Source organism: Trichosurus vulpecula, chromosome 4 (genome assembly GCF_011100635.1).
Source record: "Trichosurus vulpecula isolate mTriVul1 chromosome 4, mTriVul1.pri, whole genome shotgun sequence".
In the NCBI taxonomy this organism is placed as follows: domain Eukaryota; kingdom Metazoa; phylum Chordata; class Mammalia; order Diprotodontia; family Phalangeridae; genus Trichosurus; species Trichosurus vulpecula.
In genome coordinates this window covers 223,287,245-223,302,208 of record NC_050576.1, presented here as the reverse complement: position 1 = coordinate 223,302,208, position 14,964 = coordinate 223,287,245, and the positions used below count along the sequence as shown (strand labels likewise).

The 14,964-nt window shown below is 37.6% G+C and overlaps 1 protein-coding gene across 1 annotated transcript in view; it reads left to right on the top strand.

Annotated features, from left to right (window-relative positions):
- Positions 1 to 14,094, top strand: part of SEC14L1 (SEC14 like lipid binding 1) — a 94,367-nt gene extending 80,273 nt beyond the window's left edge. The window contains exons 13-16 of the mRNA XM_036754122.1: positions 2,906 to 3,040; positions 9,438 to 9,686; positions 10,782 to 10,960; positions 11,505 to 14,094. Coding sequence (XP_036610017.1) covers positions 2,906 to 3,040; positions 9,438 to 9,686; positions 10,782 to 10,960; positions 11,505 to 11,610 — 669 coding nt within the window. The 3' untranslated portion in view covers positions 11,611 to 14,094. The remainder of the gene's footprint in view (positions 1 to 2,905; positions 3,041 to 9,437; positions 9,687 to 10,781; positions 10,961 to 11,504) is intronic.
- Positions 14,095 to 14,964: the final 870 nt, after the last annotated feature.

Below are 14,964 nucleotides of genomic sequence, written 5' to 3'. Positions count from 1 at the left end.
TACAAAATAAAGATGAATAATTATTACAAAACCTACAGCTATTTCCAGATAAATTTCTATGTAGATACAAATAACACTCGTTTTTTTTTTTTTTTGAGTTTGCACTTACTCTTTTACTTTGAGGTTTTTGTTCTGTGTTTTTTGTTTTTATGATGAAAAATTCTTGTTTCACAATTCATTTTCCCTTTTAGTCAGATTTTAAAAATTTATTCTCTCTCTTCTCCACAAACACTTAATTTTATATTCTTTTGAGTTTTTTTTTTTTTGCTTAATCCTTACTTCCTGCTCATATCAGCCTACTTGATCTCAAACATATGTGGCCTCAAAGCTACATGTTCTTCTGGTTGGCCATGATGCAGTCTTTAAATTTTGTGTGTGTGTTTTGAAGGTAGAGGATTCACTTAGGCCATATTTTGGCTACTCTGAGTAATTCAAGAAAAACTCTACTTTTTTGGCTGTATAGATATATATCCTATAACATTAGAATATAAACTTAGAATGTTAGAATTGGAGGAAACTTTTGTTCTTTTATATAATTTTTTAATATAATTTTTATATAATTATTAAAACCTGACACAAAAGGTAAGTGATTTTACCCCAATGTTACAGAGCTAGAAGGGGGATAGTGTCACACAGCAGCAACTGAAGCCAACCTGAAAGGAAAATTTTCTGTGATTTGGTATGTGCTTATCACTATAAGAAAGAAATTCATGGCCCTGATATCAGGCATCTATTAAGTAAACACTTAATCTTTTAAAATATGCATATTTTGAAATTTTTTCTCATTTGTTTAGTTAAATTGGGATCCCAGAAAATGATTTGCCAAATGGATAGGAGACTGTAAAAAAGACATTTGAATCAACTTAGTAATTTATCATTCCTGCTTAGAGGAAAATACAGTTATCTAAAGGGCACAGAAAAGAAACAATTAAATTAGAAGTCCATAATTCATCAGATGATTACCATGTCACATTATAAGAGCACTTCTATAGAAAAGGGTAACCTGTTTATGTAAGAAATGGTTCCTATCTTTTGCTTACATATAAATTATTACTATTTTCTTTTGAAAAGAAATACTAGCTGTGAACAAATTTTGGCTGCATTTATTTCCTCTGTAGCAAGGCCTTTGGTATTCATAATGATAACTTTATAGCTAATACAGAGAGTCATATTTAGGTATTATGTTACCCCTTTGAATTTGAGCTGTATTATTTACTCTGTTTCAAAGAAGATCACTGATTTTAACTGACTAGTCAATATGCTGTAGAGATAGCTAAGTGGTACAGTGGATAGAGTACTAGACCTGTAGTCAGGAAGACCTGAGTTCAAATCCAGTCTCGGACATTTACTAGCTATGTGACCCTGGATAAGTCACTTAGCTACTGTCTACCTCAGTTTCCTCATCTATAAAATGGAGATATAAATATCACCTACCTTGCACAGTTGTTGTGAGGCTAAATTGCAATAATATTTGCAAAGTGCTCTGTAAAGCTCAAAGTGCTATATAAATGCTAGTTATTGTTATTAGCTGTTACAATTAAACACGTCAAGTTGTCCTTTCATACTTGTGCTCTTATAACTCTTATGTAATCTTGTCAGTCAGTTAAAGCTGCACCATGGCCCCCAGTGTGGCTAACCACACACTTCAACTATAGTGTTTATTTCTGTAATTGCTCAAAATACCAGTAGCAATGATTTTTGTTAGTGCGGGGAGTCCATGAGTTTTATGAACTTTGGAATCAAGCAAGTCACTGCGGAACTTACAAAATGTGACTTTCTGACTTGTTTCTTTTACTAAACAAAGTCAAAGGAACAAGTATCTTATTTCTTCCTCTCTATAGTTGTTGTAACAATCCGGCTAGCAGCGCTGTGGGGGTGTAAAACCAACAACAACCAGCTCACAGAACGCTGCAAGCCCGGGTTCTTTTGATCTGCTTTACTAAGAAAAGCAATGTTAAGAGGTTAACAATCTCACTGTAATCCAGCATACAAATATCATTCACTTAGTTCAGGGGGGAAAAACCAGCACCCTGAACTTCAGAGCAAATACAAACAATTACAAACATACATTTGTAAACAGACCAAATACAATTCATAGTTACCAACATCTGGGTTCAGCTTGGAGCTTAACAACGGCTGGCCCACAGTCACATGTCACTACTGCTGTGGCTCAGAGCTCCTAAAAGAGAAAGCCAACCTCTGGTTTATATCTTTTTCAGGGTCAAGGGTGAGTCCACACATGCGACTCACCCACGTGACCTAAATCGCCACAAAAATGCGACTTAAACCCATGTGGTCTAAAATCCTCTGATGTCACAAACATGTCACTCAACCCATGTAAACTAGGCTTTCCCTTGAGGCAAGGAGGTCATCAAGGACTCCTAATTTAATCAAGGAAATAAGGCCAAACTCTCAAGGGCACTTGGTTGAATTAAATGCCAAGAGCCCATTTTGATTGCCAATACAATAGTGTAGCCTTTTGACTTATGATTAGGCTTGAAGTTTTGCTTTTTTTTCCAATATAGTATAACTCTTTAAAGTAGTTACACATCATTATTATTGTACCATTGAGAATGTTTCCTTTTATAATTATTATGCTTCTTTTACAGTTGAATAAAAGTTCTATAGTAATTGAGTGAGGAACCTTATACATTCATATTTGACAGTAATCTGTTTGGTTTTAACTTGTTCTCATTTACTCAAAGCAAAGTCAATATATTTAAGTAGTCTGCAGAATATTTTGCTTAATTTCAGAGAATATTTTGCTTCAAAGCTAGTATTTTCTTTTTTTCTAACTATTTCATAGGAGTAAAGCATATCAGAGTGTGATGTTTGCCAATGTGGTTGGTTTTCAGAAGATTAGTATGTGTTTGTACAGCTTTACTTGGTTTATTTATATTTCTAGTGTGAAGTGCCAGAGGGTGGGCTAGTTCCCAAATCTCTGTACAGGACTGCGGAGGAATTGGAAAATGAAGACCTAAAACTCTGGACTGAAACCATCTACCAGTCTGCAAGTGTTTTCAAGGAGCACCACATGGAGGTACTGACTAAACCCCTTCTTTGCTCATGCCACCTAAAATAAGTCTTAACTAACTACTGTGTCAGCTGTGGGAGGAAAAGAGAGAAAAATTTTTCATTAGTGTATTGGCCTAATGAGAACAGTTAGTTTGGAAAATTTAACTGAGTAGGCTTCTTGATAGCAACTAGAAATCAATGCTATTACCAAGGTGCAGTTATTCCTTGAAGTACAGGATAGACTATATTCTGCAACATTGACTATAAAGCCATTTTAGAAATATTAAACTCCATTTCCTCACTGAGATATTATTAATCCAGTAGAGAAATATTTCAGCAGAATAAAAGTGTGGGGGAAGAAGAAAAACATGCCTCTCCTTGCTGTTAGAACAGAAAGTTTGTCCTTCCCCTCGTGTAGCTCATAAGATTTATGAAGCTAGAAGCTGGAGATGCTTATTCCCTGACATTTTCTGAAGCTTGGGGCCTAACTTTGGCAGTGATACCTTCCATATTGCGTGTGTAAATATATGCTATACAGGACAAAACTCTTGTCCCATATGCTAGCATTCTCCTGATGCAGTCTGCATTATGTTTGCAGCATGTCAGTAGCAATAATTATGTTGTCATGGAATTGAACAGCAGGTAGAAAATAGGTACGTGAGGTGGGAACAATATTCTAACCTCACTCTATGCAAGTTAGGCTATTTTTTCCTTAAAAGTATTGAAACCATCTATGAGACTTAATTGGCACTGGGGAATCAAGGCTCAAGTCGTTTAATATTACTTTCTTGTCTCCTGAGTACAAATCAGTGACAAGAAACTCCAGGCTATCTGATCCTTAGCTGGCAGACTACCATGGGTAATTTATGGACAAAGGAGCTTTGCTTACCTGAATCAACTTGTAGTCTCCTCAGTGCACATCATATGCTCATTGAATATCATTCCCCCATTATAGTTAAGTAAATCTCCTTTTTGTTAACCATTGGATGACTTATACAAGGGTCTTATTTTGTTTCAATATCATACTTCAACTATCAGAGGACTTAAGTCAGACCCAGCCTATAACAGCATGCCTTACTCAAAATATCTATAAGGCAACAGCAAAATTCTGTGTCCAGTTCATTCTCTACTTTATTCCACTGAAATGGAATTTTGCATGTAATCTTACACACCTTACATTATATCCTTTTTATATTTGGGGGTTGGTCTTGGGTGGGGTGTGTGATTTTTTTTTTTGTATGTGTCTTTTATAAAGTAATTGCCATGCTATGAGATCTGTGTGACTTCCAGATGTTTTATGAGTCAAGAGTTCCTGGATGATTGAACAAATTACCCAGTCTTAATTTATCCTGTGATCTTTAAAAAGTGATAGTCACTCTTAATCACATGATGACTCTACATAGCCCACTAGATAAAAAGGATAGGTTTTTGTCTGCATAGTGAGTGTTAAGGGTCCCACTTTAGACCAACAGTCTGCTATAGGAAGCACATTTTTTTCTGAAGAAAGATTGTGTTTTCTAATTCAGTTAACATCACCAGAAGGATATATATTATGATTCATTGAACCTGCCACTTGAGGACATTCCAAGGTGATAACTAAGCAAAGAGAGATATCAATGATAGAAGGCCACCTTTCTGTCTGTCCAAAAGATAGCCCTTCTTTAAAACAAAGTGACACAATAGCAGCTCAGAGCCATGAAGAAGACTTATTTCACGTGCATATGTGAAGTTATTTTTTGTTAAAATGTAAGTTCTTTAGTAAGTGACTAATTCATTATGTAGATTCTTTGCATTATCATACCACTGCCATATTAATATTCATGTGCCGTTTTTTGATCATGTCACTAGCCTTCAGTGGCTCCTCATTGCCCACAGATGAAATCTGAATTACTTAGCCTCACACTTAGGGCTCACCAGTGTATAGTCTAACTTATTTCCACCATCAATAGATAAATAATATAAGTAAAATATAAGCAATATAAATAAATAAATAGATAAAATAAGGTGACTTCCATGCAAGTGTGAAAATTCTAAAACTGAGGTTCCTTGAAAGATATAACAACAGAATGAATGTGTTTGGTCCTCTTTATCAAGTAAAGTATAAAATAGTAAGATGTATGCTTCTCAAAGATGTTTGTCTCTGTCATGGATGATAACCAGTTCAGAGTCCAGATATAACTGAGATTCTTTATAGGTGGTGAGGTCCTCCAGCTATTCATGAATGACATTGTGCTCAGTCAAATCGTAGAACGTTACAAAGTGCTATACATCACCCTAAAAGGTCCCTAGATGTCATCACAGGAAAACCAAGTGCAGAAAAATTCCTCTTGTATGTAGTTGAAAGTAAAAGTCAAAGTTGGTCCATCAGTATCTTAAATGTCCCCACCCTTCTTCTAGTGAAGGGGTTCTTAACATGGAGTCTATGAACTTGATTTTCAAATTCTGATAACTATTTCAATAAAATGGATTTCCTTTTTATCTTATGTAATTCATTTAATGCACTTACAAACATCCTGAAAAGCAGTCCATTGGCTGCATGATTGCTAAAGGGGTCTGTCACATTCCTTCCCCCCTTGCCTCCAGCCAAAAAAAAGATTAAAAATCTGAGTTGTAGTGATACCCAGTGGCGACATGTCATATAATACCAGTTTCCAAAAAAATTAAAGTTGAAGGCCCACTCTTAATGGAAAGCCTATGAGTAGGCTGTAACACATTGTCAGCCAAGAGAAGTGCTATAATAGATGTTGTTAGATATATATACCAGAAAAAAAAAGGTGAGCTGATGTCTTAGGTGGTCTTTTTCGTTAGCCAGTGCCATGTTTTGACTTCTGTGACCCTCTTCATAGTTTGACATGCTGCTGTTGCATGAATTTCTATCTGTAGAATTGAGGCTAAGTGCTGGATCCATCCATTATACATCATTGTCACTGTTGTTTATTGTATGCTGAAACTATAGTTGTGACCTCTATGGGGGGGGGGACACACTACATTTCTAAGATGAAACAAATTTGCGTAAAGTATAATTTATTTTAACTCTTTTTTGCCTGCCTATTAAAAGTTTCATAAGCTCATAAGTTTTTTTTTTTTTCCACTTTGCTTTGTAATGTTTGCCGAAGACTTTATGGCTACTGTTCCCACCCCTCCTTCTAAGGTTACAGTAGCTTCTTCCAAGATAATTTCCAGGATTATTAGTACCTGAACTGGGCAGATACTGCCCAACCTGCAGCTGTCATCTTTGAGCTAATTATACAGTTATTTGTTTAGTAGAATAAAGCAAAGGATGAATTGTATAGGTTACAACCTGCAAGAGTCCCAAACAGAATTTTGAGTTTGCTTTTTGAAAGTTTTAAGTAAGACATAACAGATCATAAGCTTCTCTTCACCTCCTATCCTAAAACAAAAACAAACCAACAAAAAACTTAGCATTTCTATCTGAGGGTGTTGAAGGACTTGAATATGTGTGAAGGCCAAGTTTCCACAAGAGACCAATCATAAATTTGGAAAAGACTCTTCCACCAACTCACACAAGGGTATTGTGGCCAGTTAGCACTCCTAAACTTCCAAATGTTCTTGAGAAGTAGAACTGATGATGAGAAGTGACGCTGGAAGCAATATTACCCTTTATATGAGTTGTTGCAGGTATGGCTCTAACACCAACACACTCAGTTTAGGCTCAATTTGGGGATGAAATGAGGCCCTTGAGAGTCATTGAACCTTTATCAGTGGAGTTTAGTTTACCCTTGTCACAGCAAAAATATCCAGCAAGGATGCAGTGGCACTTATCTTCTCTAGATGTAGCCCCCTTCAACTCCACCAGGAAATATGGAAGGGCAATAAATTCATCAGGGTTTGGCAACTTCTGTGCCAAGAACCCACCAAATCTGAGAGGCCCAGGCTACATGCAGCTGAAACTTTTTAATGCCTCATCCAGGAAGCTTCATCAGGGAAGCTGGGGCAGAAGGGAGTTGCACCAGGAAAATTCTGGTCCTATCACATGAACAAAAACATCCTGCTTCAAATCACATTGCTGCTGAAGAGTTGTCTGGTAACCCTCACATGGATGCTAGTGCCTGTGTTTATATGGATAGGGACTGGCAGAGGACCAGGAAATCCACAGTCCTCTGGAAGCACCTGAGGGGATTTTGGCATCATTCTCATTCCTTGCATTTGTCCAAGGTCTAGCCAACTCTAACTTAGAACTTTTGCTGAAGACCATTCAACCATGAGGTGTGAACTACGTTTTTCTTTACCCTCTTTGTGGCCTGTTGATAACATTTATCATATAATAATCAATTTAGAGAATAGTTGCTGCTAAATGTTGAGGAATGGGTAGGAAAGCCTCACTAGCTCTCCAACTTTTAGAATTAGTCCCACAAGTTTAGGACAGTCAGTCACATGCTGAGACTGAAGAGTATCTGATAAATATTTTTCATTTTGTCTTTTGTGAAAGAATTAATTCAGTACTCTGCATTTTTGTTACTTGTGTATACAAAGGGAGAACCAGACCATGGATAAAGAAGTAGATCTCACTGCCATTTTCTCCAAACAAGTGGAATGTGACTGGCCAGTTTTTACAAGTTTTACCACCAAGTTGAGAAGACAAAGAATAAATTAGGTGGGGAGGAGAGTATCTCATTAAAAGACAGTGGATGTTAGGAGAAAGGGATGCAGGGAAAAGTACAATTTTGGGAGGGGGAAATACATAGTTGATTGATAAAGGTTTGTTTAGTGAGACAGCAGTGACCAAGTTGTTATAGTAAAGTTCTAGAAACAAGTACTGCAAGTCTAACAGGTGCTTTCCATCAAAGCCTAAGGGAAGCATTTTTTGTCTTGATAACACAGTTTCCCTATAGTTTCTTCGTGTTAGCAATACCTGATCTAACCACAGGGCTTTGTAATGATGTCAAGCTTCCTAGAAGCACTGCAAAGTAAGATGGACCTAGGGTCTGAATGCCACACTTTGTGTCTCTATTACCTGGCAGAGTGCATTTAATAAATGCTTGTTGGTTTGGGTTGAATTGGGGAGCTTTCCTTCCCCGTTGATACTCACATAGTGCCAGTGGTGGAAGGTCCCCCTGCATAATGAGTGGCACTCCTTGTGATAGATTTACTGGAGGACATGGACAAGGTAACAAAGGCTGGGAGGACATGGATAAGACATGGTCTTTGCTGTTGGAAGAAGTACCCACATTGGTGAGCTGTCAGAGCTATTGAACTATCATAGAAATCAGCCCTACTGTTCTATTCACTGTTCCTAGAATATACTTTTACTTAATGCTGTTCCTCAAGATTGGAATGTCTTCTTCATTTCTGTTTGTTTTTACTCCTATTACAAGGCCTGTCTTAAATCCTGCTTCTTGCATGAGCTTTTCTCTAATCATTCCATACTAAAGTGATCTTTCCCTTCTCTCAAGTCTCATGACTTTAATATCTTTAATACTCATATGATACTTAACCATTTAAATGTCTTACAGTGTATTTTCTATCTGTACAGAAAACCCTTGAGGAAATGCATCTTTATGGTCCTAGGACAAAAGGGAAATTATTTCCTGCCACAGTTTATAAATAATAAAAAGGAGGAGAGAGGTTTGGGGCATGTTTTTTTATCTTTTTCTCCTAGACCTCCTCTCTTGCTCCCATCTAGGGGAAAGTTGTATTGGATAGGAAGATACCAGGATGTAAAGAGGTGAATCTGGGGAAATTGAGATATGCAGACCTTCCAAGCTAGTCATAATATCTTAGCCTAAAACTGGCAGAAGTCCTGTGCAGAATCACAAAGTTTCTAAAGTTTGTTTTGGCCAGCCTGTTTTCCTCCTTAGGCTTTGTCTTTCAGAAATCCTTCCTCTTAGTTTTCAAAACTCCTTACTTCTTCCCTGCCCCAATAAAAACTTCCATTGTCTGAATGGAGAACTCTCAACTAAGTCACCTGATTTAAAATATTCATATTAAGGTGTGATCAGATTTAATGCTCCCAAAGGTCATTTTCTTCAATGGGTAAAAATACCTAGAATGATATTAGATATGTCATTATAGATTTATATTTTCTGTTTAATTTTGGGTGGTATTGGGGGTCTTTTGAGAGAGAGGGGTTTAGTGGGAAAAGAGAAAAGGTTTCCTTTTCTCCTACCCCTACACCTTAGCTAATGAATTGTTCTAAATCCTCTTTTCTGTAACATAGACTTTGTGCAAGAAGGGAGAATGAATAAAATAGTCATCTCCAGGGAGAGGGCTTAAGTTGATATAGGGAACCCCAATATTTAACTTACAGCCCCAAGATCAAAGGATCCCACACTACCATCTATATTGTAAGCTTCTTCAGGGCAGAAACAGTTCTTTGTAACTCCTGAATACTCAGCAATGGTACTTAATTCATCTGTAACTGCATGCCTAATACCTGTTGATTTGATTTTTGTTCTTCACAGATTCTTATTCAAATTGTGGATGCCTCCTCCGTGATCACGTGGGATTTTGATGTGTGCAAAGGTGACATTGTTTTTAACATCTACCACTCCAAGAGATCACCACAACCTCCTAAAAAGGACTCTGTGGGAGCTCACAGCATTACTTCTCCAGTAGGAAATAATGTGCAATTAATAGACAAAATGTGGCAGCTGGGACGAGACTATAGTATGGTGTCCCCACTCACTTGCAAAGAAGGAGAAAGTGTTCAGGTAAAACCATTTGTTTTGCCTTTTCCAGTGCAGGCAGGCATGTGGTACTGAAAATAAGTCTCAAGTAGTTTGTGTAGCTTTCTGTATAGACCCTCAGAAGCTGCCTTTCCCTATTCTAATAGAAGCTGGGAATTTCCAGCGTTAATCTTTAAAGAAATTATTAAAGGGCAATTGACTTTTAGAGAGTTAAACTGGAACCCACGGTCAAACTGACAGGGCCAGTGATTTTCATATTTATTGGAAATGGACTTTATAAAAGTTTATCGTATGCATTCATGTCCCTGGGAATTTGAGTGTTGTTTTAGAAAACAAGACCACAGCAGTAGTATTTGCCCATTTCCAAGGAAATATTGTTCACAATAAGTATCAGTCATCATCTTTAGTTCCATGTGGCTCCCATTCACAATAGCTCAAAGTATTTATGAAAAATGACCGTGTTCACATTTATAACTAGAGATCAGACGACTTCCTCTAAAATATTTTTGGCCAAAGTAGCCTTTGTCTACTTGGGGAAGTAATTCCAAAGTAAAATTGAATAAATTTATTAAACACAGCAATACATTCAAATGCATCGTTGATTCTTTTTTGTCAGTCTTGTTGGCTGCAGTCATAGTTCTTCTAGTACTTTCATAATAAGTCCATAGTTGTGCTGCCTTCAGGTTTTCCCCCTCAGGAGGAACATAGCTTCCTTTTTCTAGACACAAAAGCTAAGCTGTTTTTTTTTTAAAGGCTATACTTTATCAGTAGGTAGTTGGTGGAATTCCTTCTGTGCCATGCTGTAGTCAGTCTGCCTCCAATTTCAGTTTTACAGGAAAAGTGATTTCAGCAGTTTGCTTTATAAATTGTTAGAGCAGACAACAGTCAAATTGTCACATATTCCTTAATCCCGTGATATCCTAGTGACATAATTGGGTGAGTATGTCAGGGGAAAAACTGCTTTAAAAGTGTGAGTGAAATCAAAATGGTCTATCTCAAGGATAGGGTCAGTGGAACGTCAAAGACAAAACAGCTTTGCTTGTGTCAGACCCCAGAAAGAAAACTGACCTGGAAGATAAGATTCTCTACAGAAATGTTTTCATGTTCATTGGTTTCTAGGGCTCACATGTGACCAGATGGCCAGGTTTCTACATTCTACAGTGGAAATTTCACAGCATGCCAGCTTGTGCCACAACCAGCCTACCACGAGTGGATGATGTGCTGGCATCACTGCAGGTTTCTTCCCACAAATGTAAAGTGATGTACTACACAGAAGTGATTGGTTCCGAGGACTTCAGGTAGAGGCTCTTCTTGTGTCTGCAAACAGTTGTATTGTACTGAAAAAAGTTACATACAGGGAGTCCTCAAATCTTCACTCGTTTGCATGACCTTACATTGTTTCTTCAGGGCTCTGTAAGTGGTAGCTACATGTGTATTTATTGTGTAAGGATTTTTAGTATCTACACAGAAAACTATAGAAGGCACTTTGTGTGCATGCATATGTACATGTGTGTGCACGTGTGCCTACACATGTGCAGTGACAAAAGGGTGGAGGGGAAGCTAGAGGTAGAATTTAAACAAAAATTAGGAACTGTGAATTCATGGAGTTTATAAGTTTAGCAGGTGAGAAGATAATAAACAATGCAAAAGTAACTAAAAAAAGCATTTCAGCATGACGTGGGATTGCTCAGCAAAGGCTTTGTAGAAATAAGTCTTAATTAGATTTTTGAAAGAGATGATAGTGGGAAAAGGGAGGATTTGGGTTTAATGTACAGTTCTTTTATTACTGAACCACCAAAAGAAACTCTTAAAATGTCTTCCTTCCCATATGTTCAATTTCAGAGGTTCTATGACCAGCCTGGAATCAAGTCACAGTGGTTTCTCCCAGCTAAGTGCTGCCACAACCTCTTCCAACCAGTCTCACTCCAGTTCCCTGATTTCCAGGTAGTGCAGCAGCACAAGTGAAAAATGCGCAGATGAAATGAGATGGCAGGACCTCTTCGGTGACAGCCAGCTGCACTACAGCATACTCAACAGTGACATTTGTGCAAATCCCTCTCAGATCCTCTTAGATAGAAAAATAGTGGTTCAGATTTTAAATGTAGTGATTTTTGAACCTGAAACTAACTCAAATAGGTAGTTTTAATTCTAAACCTAACTTTAAACTCAGTAGCCATAAATTTTGTATGCAGTGTGCACAAAATCAAACTAAAGCACAAGGGCTCTTCTTGAAAAGAATAGTTTGTATACACTGATTAAGAAGTAGACCATTTAAAGTGTTGATGCAAAAAAATTTTTTTCCAACAAACTCTACCATGGTGCATTAGTGAATGGATTCCCATGAGAGCCTTCATCAATTAGACAGTCTTTCTTCCTATATAGGACAGAAACCTTCCAGCTTGTCTCCCATAAATCCCATCTTTGTTCTCATGTTCTTTTCGCTGTTCTTTTGAAATGTTCTACATGTAAAATGACAACTCACTGGACATCTTTCCCTCCACGAAGCCCCTTGTTAAATTTGGAATAATTCACAAACACCTCCATTGGGAACTTCCAGCCCTGCTGTGGCTGACTTCAGGTGTTACTCAATTTGAAAGGAGTTTAAAGGAGGCTGCCCAAACTTAAAGGAAGTTCTTCCATTTGTAAAACTGCACTCTCTTTGCCCTTCTCTACAATTTCCCAGCTCTCCAAATTGGCAGTTGGATTTTTCTGCTAGAAAGACATTTGCTTTCAGTTTGAGCTTTCCCCTCCTCCTCTTGGAAATTGTTCTTCATATCTGAGATTCATCTAAGTCTGGGCATTAAGTACCCAAACTGTCTCCTGAACTTACTGTAGTATCTCCTTGTATCCCTGATACCACAATGCATTCTTGAAGCTTAATGTACTAAAACTATGGTCATCAGAACTTAAATATTTACTAACTAAAGGAGATTTTATTTGGAAAATAGCATGTCACCAGCAGCCATTCCATCTTGTAATATTTCGTGACATTCCGGACTCACCAGCCTAAATTTTGTGTTACCACCATCAGCATTTGCTGTTAATTCAGCAGAGCAGTTTTTGTAGAAGTCCTGCTTTGTAAACAAGAACTAAATCTTCCTTTTCTTTATAACAGAAGCTTAGTTCACATTACAACAAAGTCCTCCATAGAAGGAAATCAAAACATGCAATTAATTTGCCTTTTACATTTTTCCCTTATATTCCCGAGGACAAAAAAAAAACCAAAACCCTGCCTTTTCTTTAATGTAATCCGGTTACAGGAAAAGCAGGTGACTTTTAAAAGTGTGTCCTAAATTGAAACTGGAGAAGCCTCATTAATGAAGATGTTGAATGCATGCTTTTGTGTTTTTAGAAATTGTGCCAAAACCTAAAAAGGCCATTATGTGTGTACCTAATGTGCATATCAATTCTGGACTGGATCGTTTTAAAAACAAAGAAAATTCCTTAAGGCATCAATTGGGCTTTGTGGCCAGAGAGCTTTGGCAAAGTGTGTGTGTGTGTGTATGTATATGTATGTCAGTGTTGTCTGTGTATTGTGCCTGGGCCAAGGGGTGAGGGGAGGGAGGAACAAATAGCAGATGGCTGAGAAAATCCAGCCTGTTGACACCAGTTAATTAAGTTCTTCCAAAGCTAGTGTATTCCCTGAAAGAGTTCTTTGGCTTTTATGTTAATTGCCTGCCTTTCTAGACCTTAGCTGTGTTGCCTTTCATAGGATGAGCTTAACATTGGCACCAGAATGTTGTTTTCAGAAAGCATGATAAGGGTTATTTAATTCAGCGGCATTTGTGCTGCTTCCAGATAGTGCTTCCTGTTTTCCAAGTTACAAGGACCTGAAGATGGTCCTCTCTTTTCTTCTTTCTCTCCTTATGTTTGTCTCAGATGGCGATTTTGCTGACAGCTGCAAAGAAAGTGCTTCACTCAACAACCTACATCTGCCCAGAGATGTTTGTAGAGTTCTTTGAATTGTAGCCATTTTAAGTTGGCTCAAAAGTGACATGTCTTTTTTTTCCAGAAGAATTTACTATGTCTTTAAGAGCCCAAAGCCCCATTACTACACAAATGCTTACAGGGTTTATTCATGAGGAAACTAAGAATTAATTCTCTCTTGAAGAGAATTGATGTGACAAACATAACCTGATTATGCAGTTCGCCTATATAATTTTTGCTATTTCGCCTCTTTTTTTTTTCCCCCAAAGTGTGATACTATTACTGCTCTCATTCCACTTTCTTCTGGCACTGATGATTCTTTTGGCTTCTCCCCAGTATTACTAGAATCTTAGCCTACCCTTCTTCCTGAATTCATTATTCACATATCGAATTCTGTAAATGATTATAAACATATTACCTCACTCTTGGTAATAAGATACTGATAGTCTTTAAAAGATTTTTTTTGTTATCAATAATAAATGTGAACTGTTTAAAGAAAAAAAAAGTATTTCTTTCTTGATTGACTAGATTCAGCCTGCCTAGATTAGAGTTTGGAAATCCTAGATGATGGAAGTGAGTGAAGAAGCTGAATGTTGTTTTAAAAATTGGTCCGCACTTCTAGATGTTATTAAAAAAATACTTGGGTTCACTTCATTTTAGTAGTTTCAAGAAGAAACTAAGAGTATGCCTTTGATTATAGTCCTAGGTTTCGTTGATATTTAACAAAACTGGTCATTATTCTTTTTTTCACTTATCAGAATGTATGAAGTCCTGACCCATTGTGACCAAGATCCCACTGTCTTGGGAGGCAGCTACTTAGTTACTCTTGAAAGGGGCAGATAGCAGCTTCTAAGACCAAGATGCAAATGGAGTCTCAAGAAGGTTCATTTTTAATTTAGTTGAGGACCTGGTAGAGCTGTGTGATGGGAGTTATAAGGTAGAATGTTATGATTCGATGAGCTCGGCACCCCCACTTTACCTTATGCATGCCACATGTTTACTGGTGGTAGGGTTTGTGTAACTGCACACACTCTACCCTCCCTGCCTTCCCCTCGATGCCAGTGCCAGACTTGCTTCAACATCAACATGAACTGAGAGAACCTGTAAAATATGCTTTCAGTTCCTTCCTTATGTATTTCTGAAAATTGAATCCCTAAGCTGCACTAACCTTTAATTGATACTATGGGAAGGACAGGCTTGGTGGAGTGAGAGAAAAGGAAAGGTGGATGGTGATTTTTTTTTCCTTAAAACACAGATGTGTTTGCAGTTGGAAAGCTGTTGCAGGTGGACAAACTAGTAGCCATTACATCCTAATATTAGGAAGCCAGTGCTGCACTCCCCTCTTGCATGGTGGGCTCTTTGTTTTTCCCCAAAA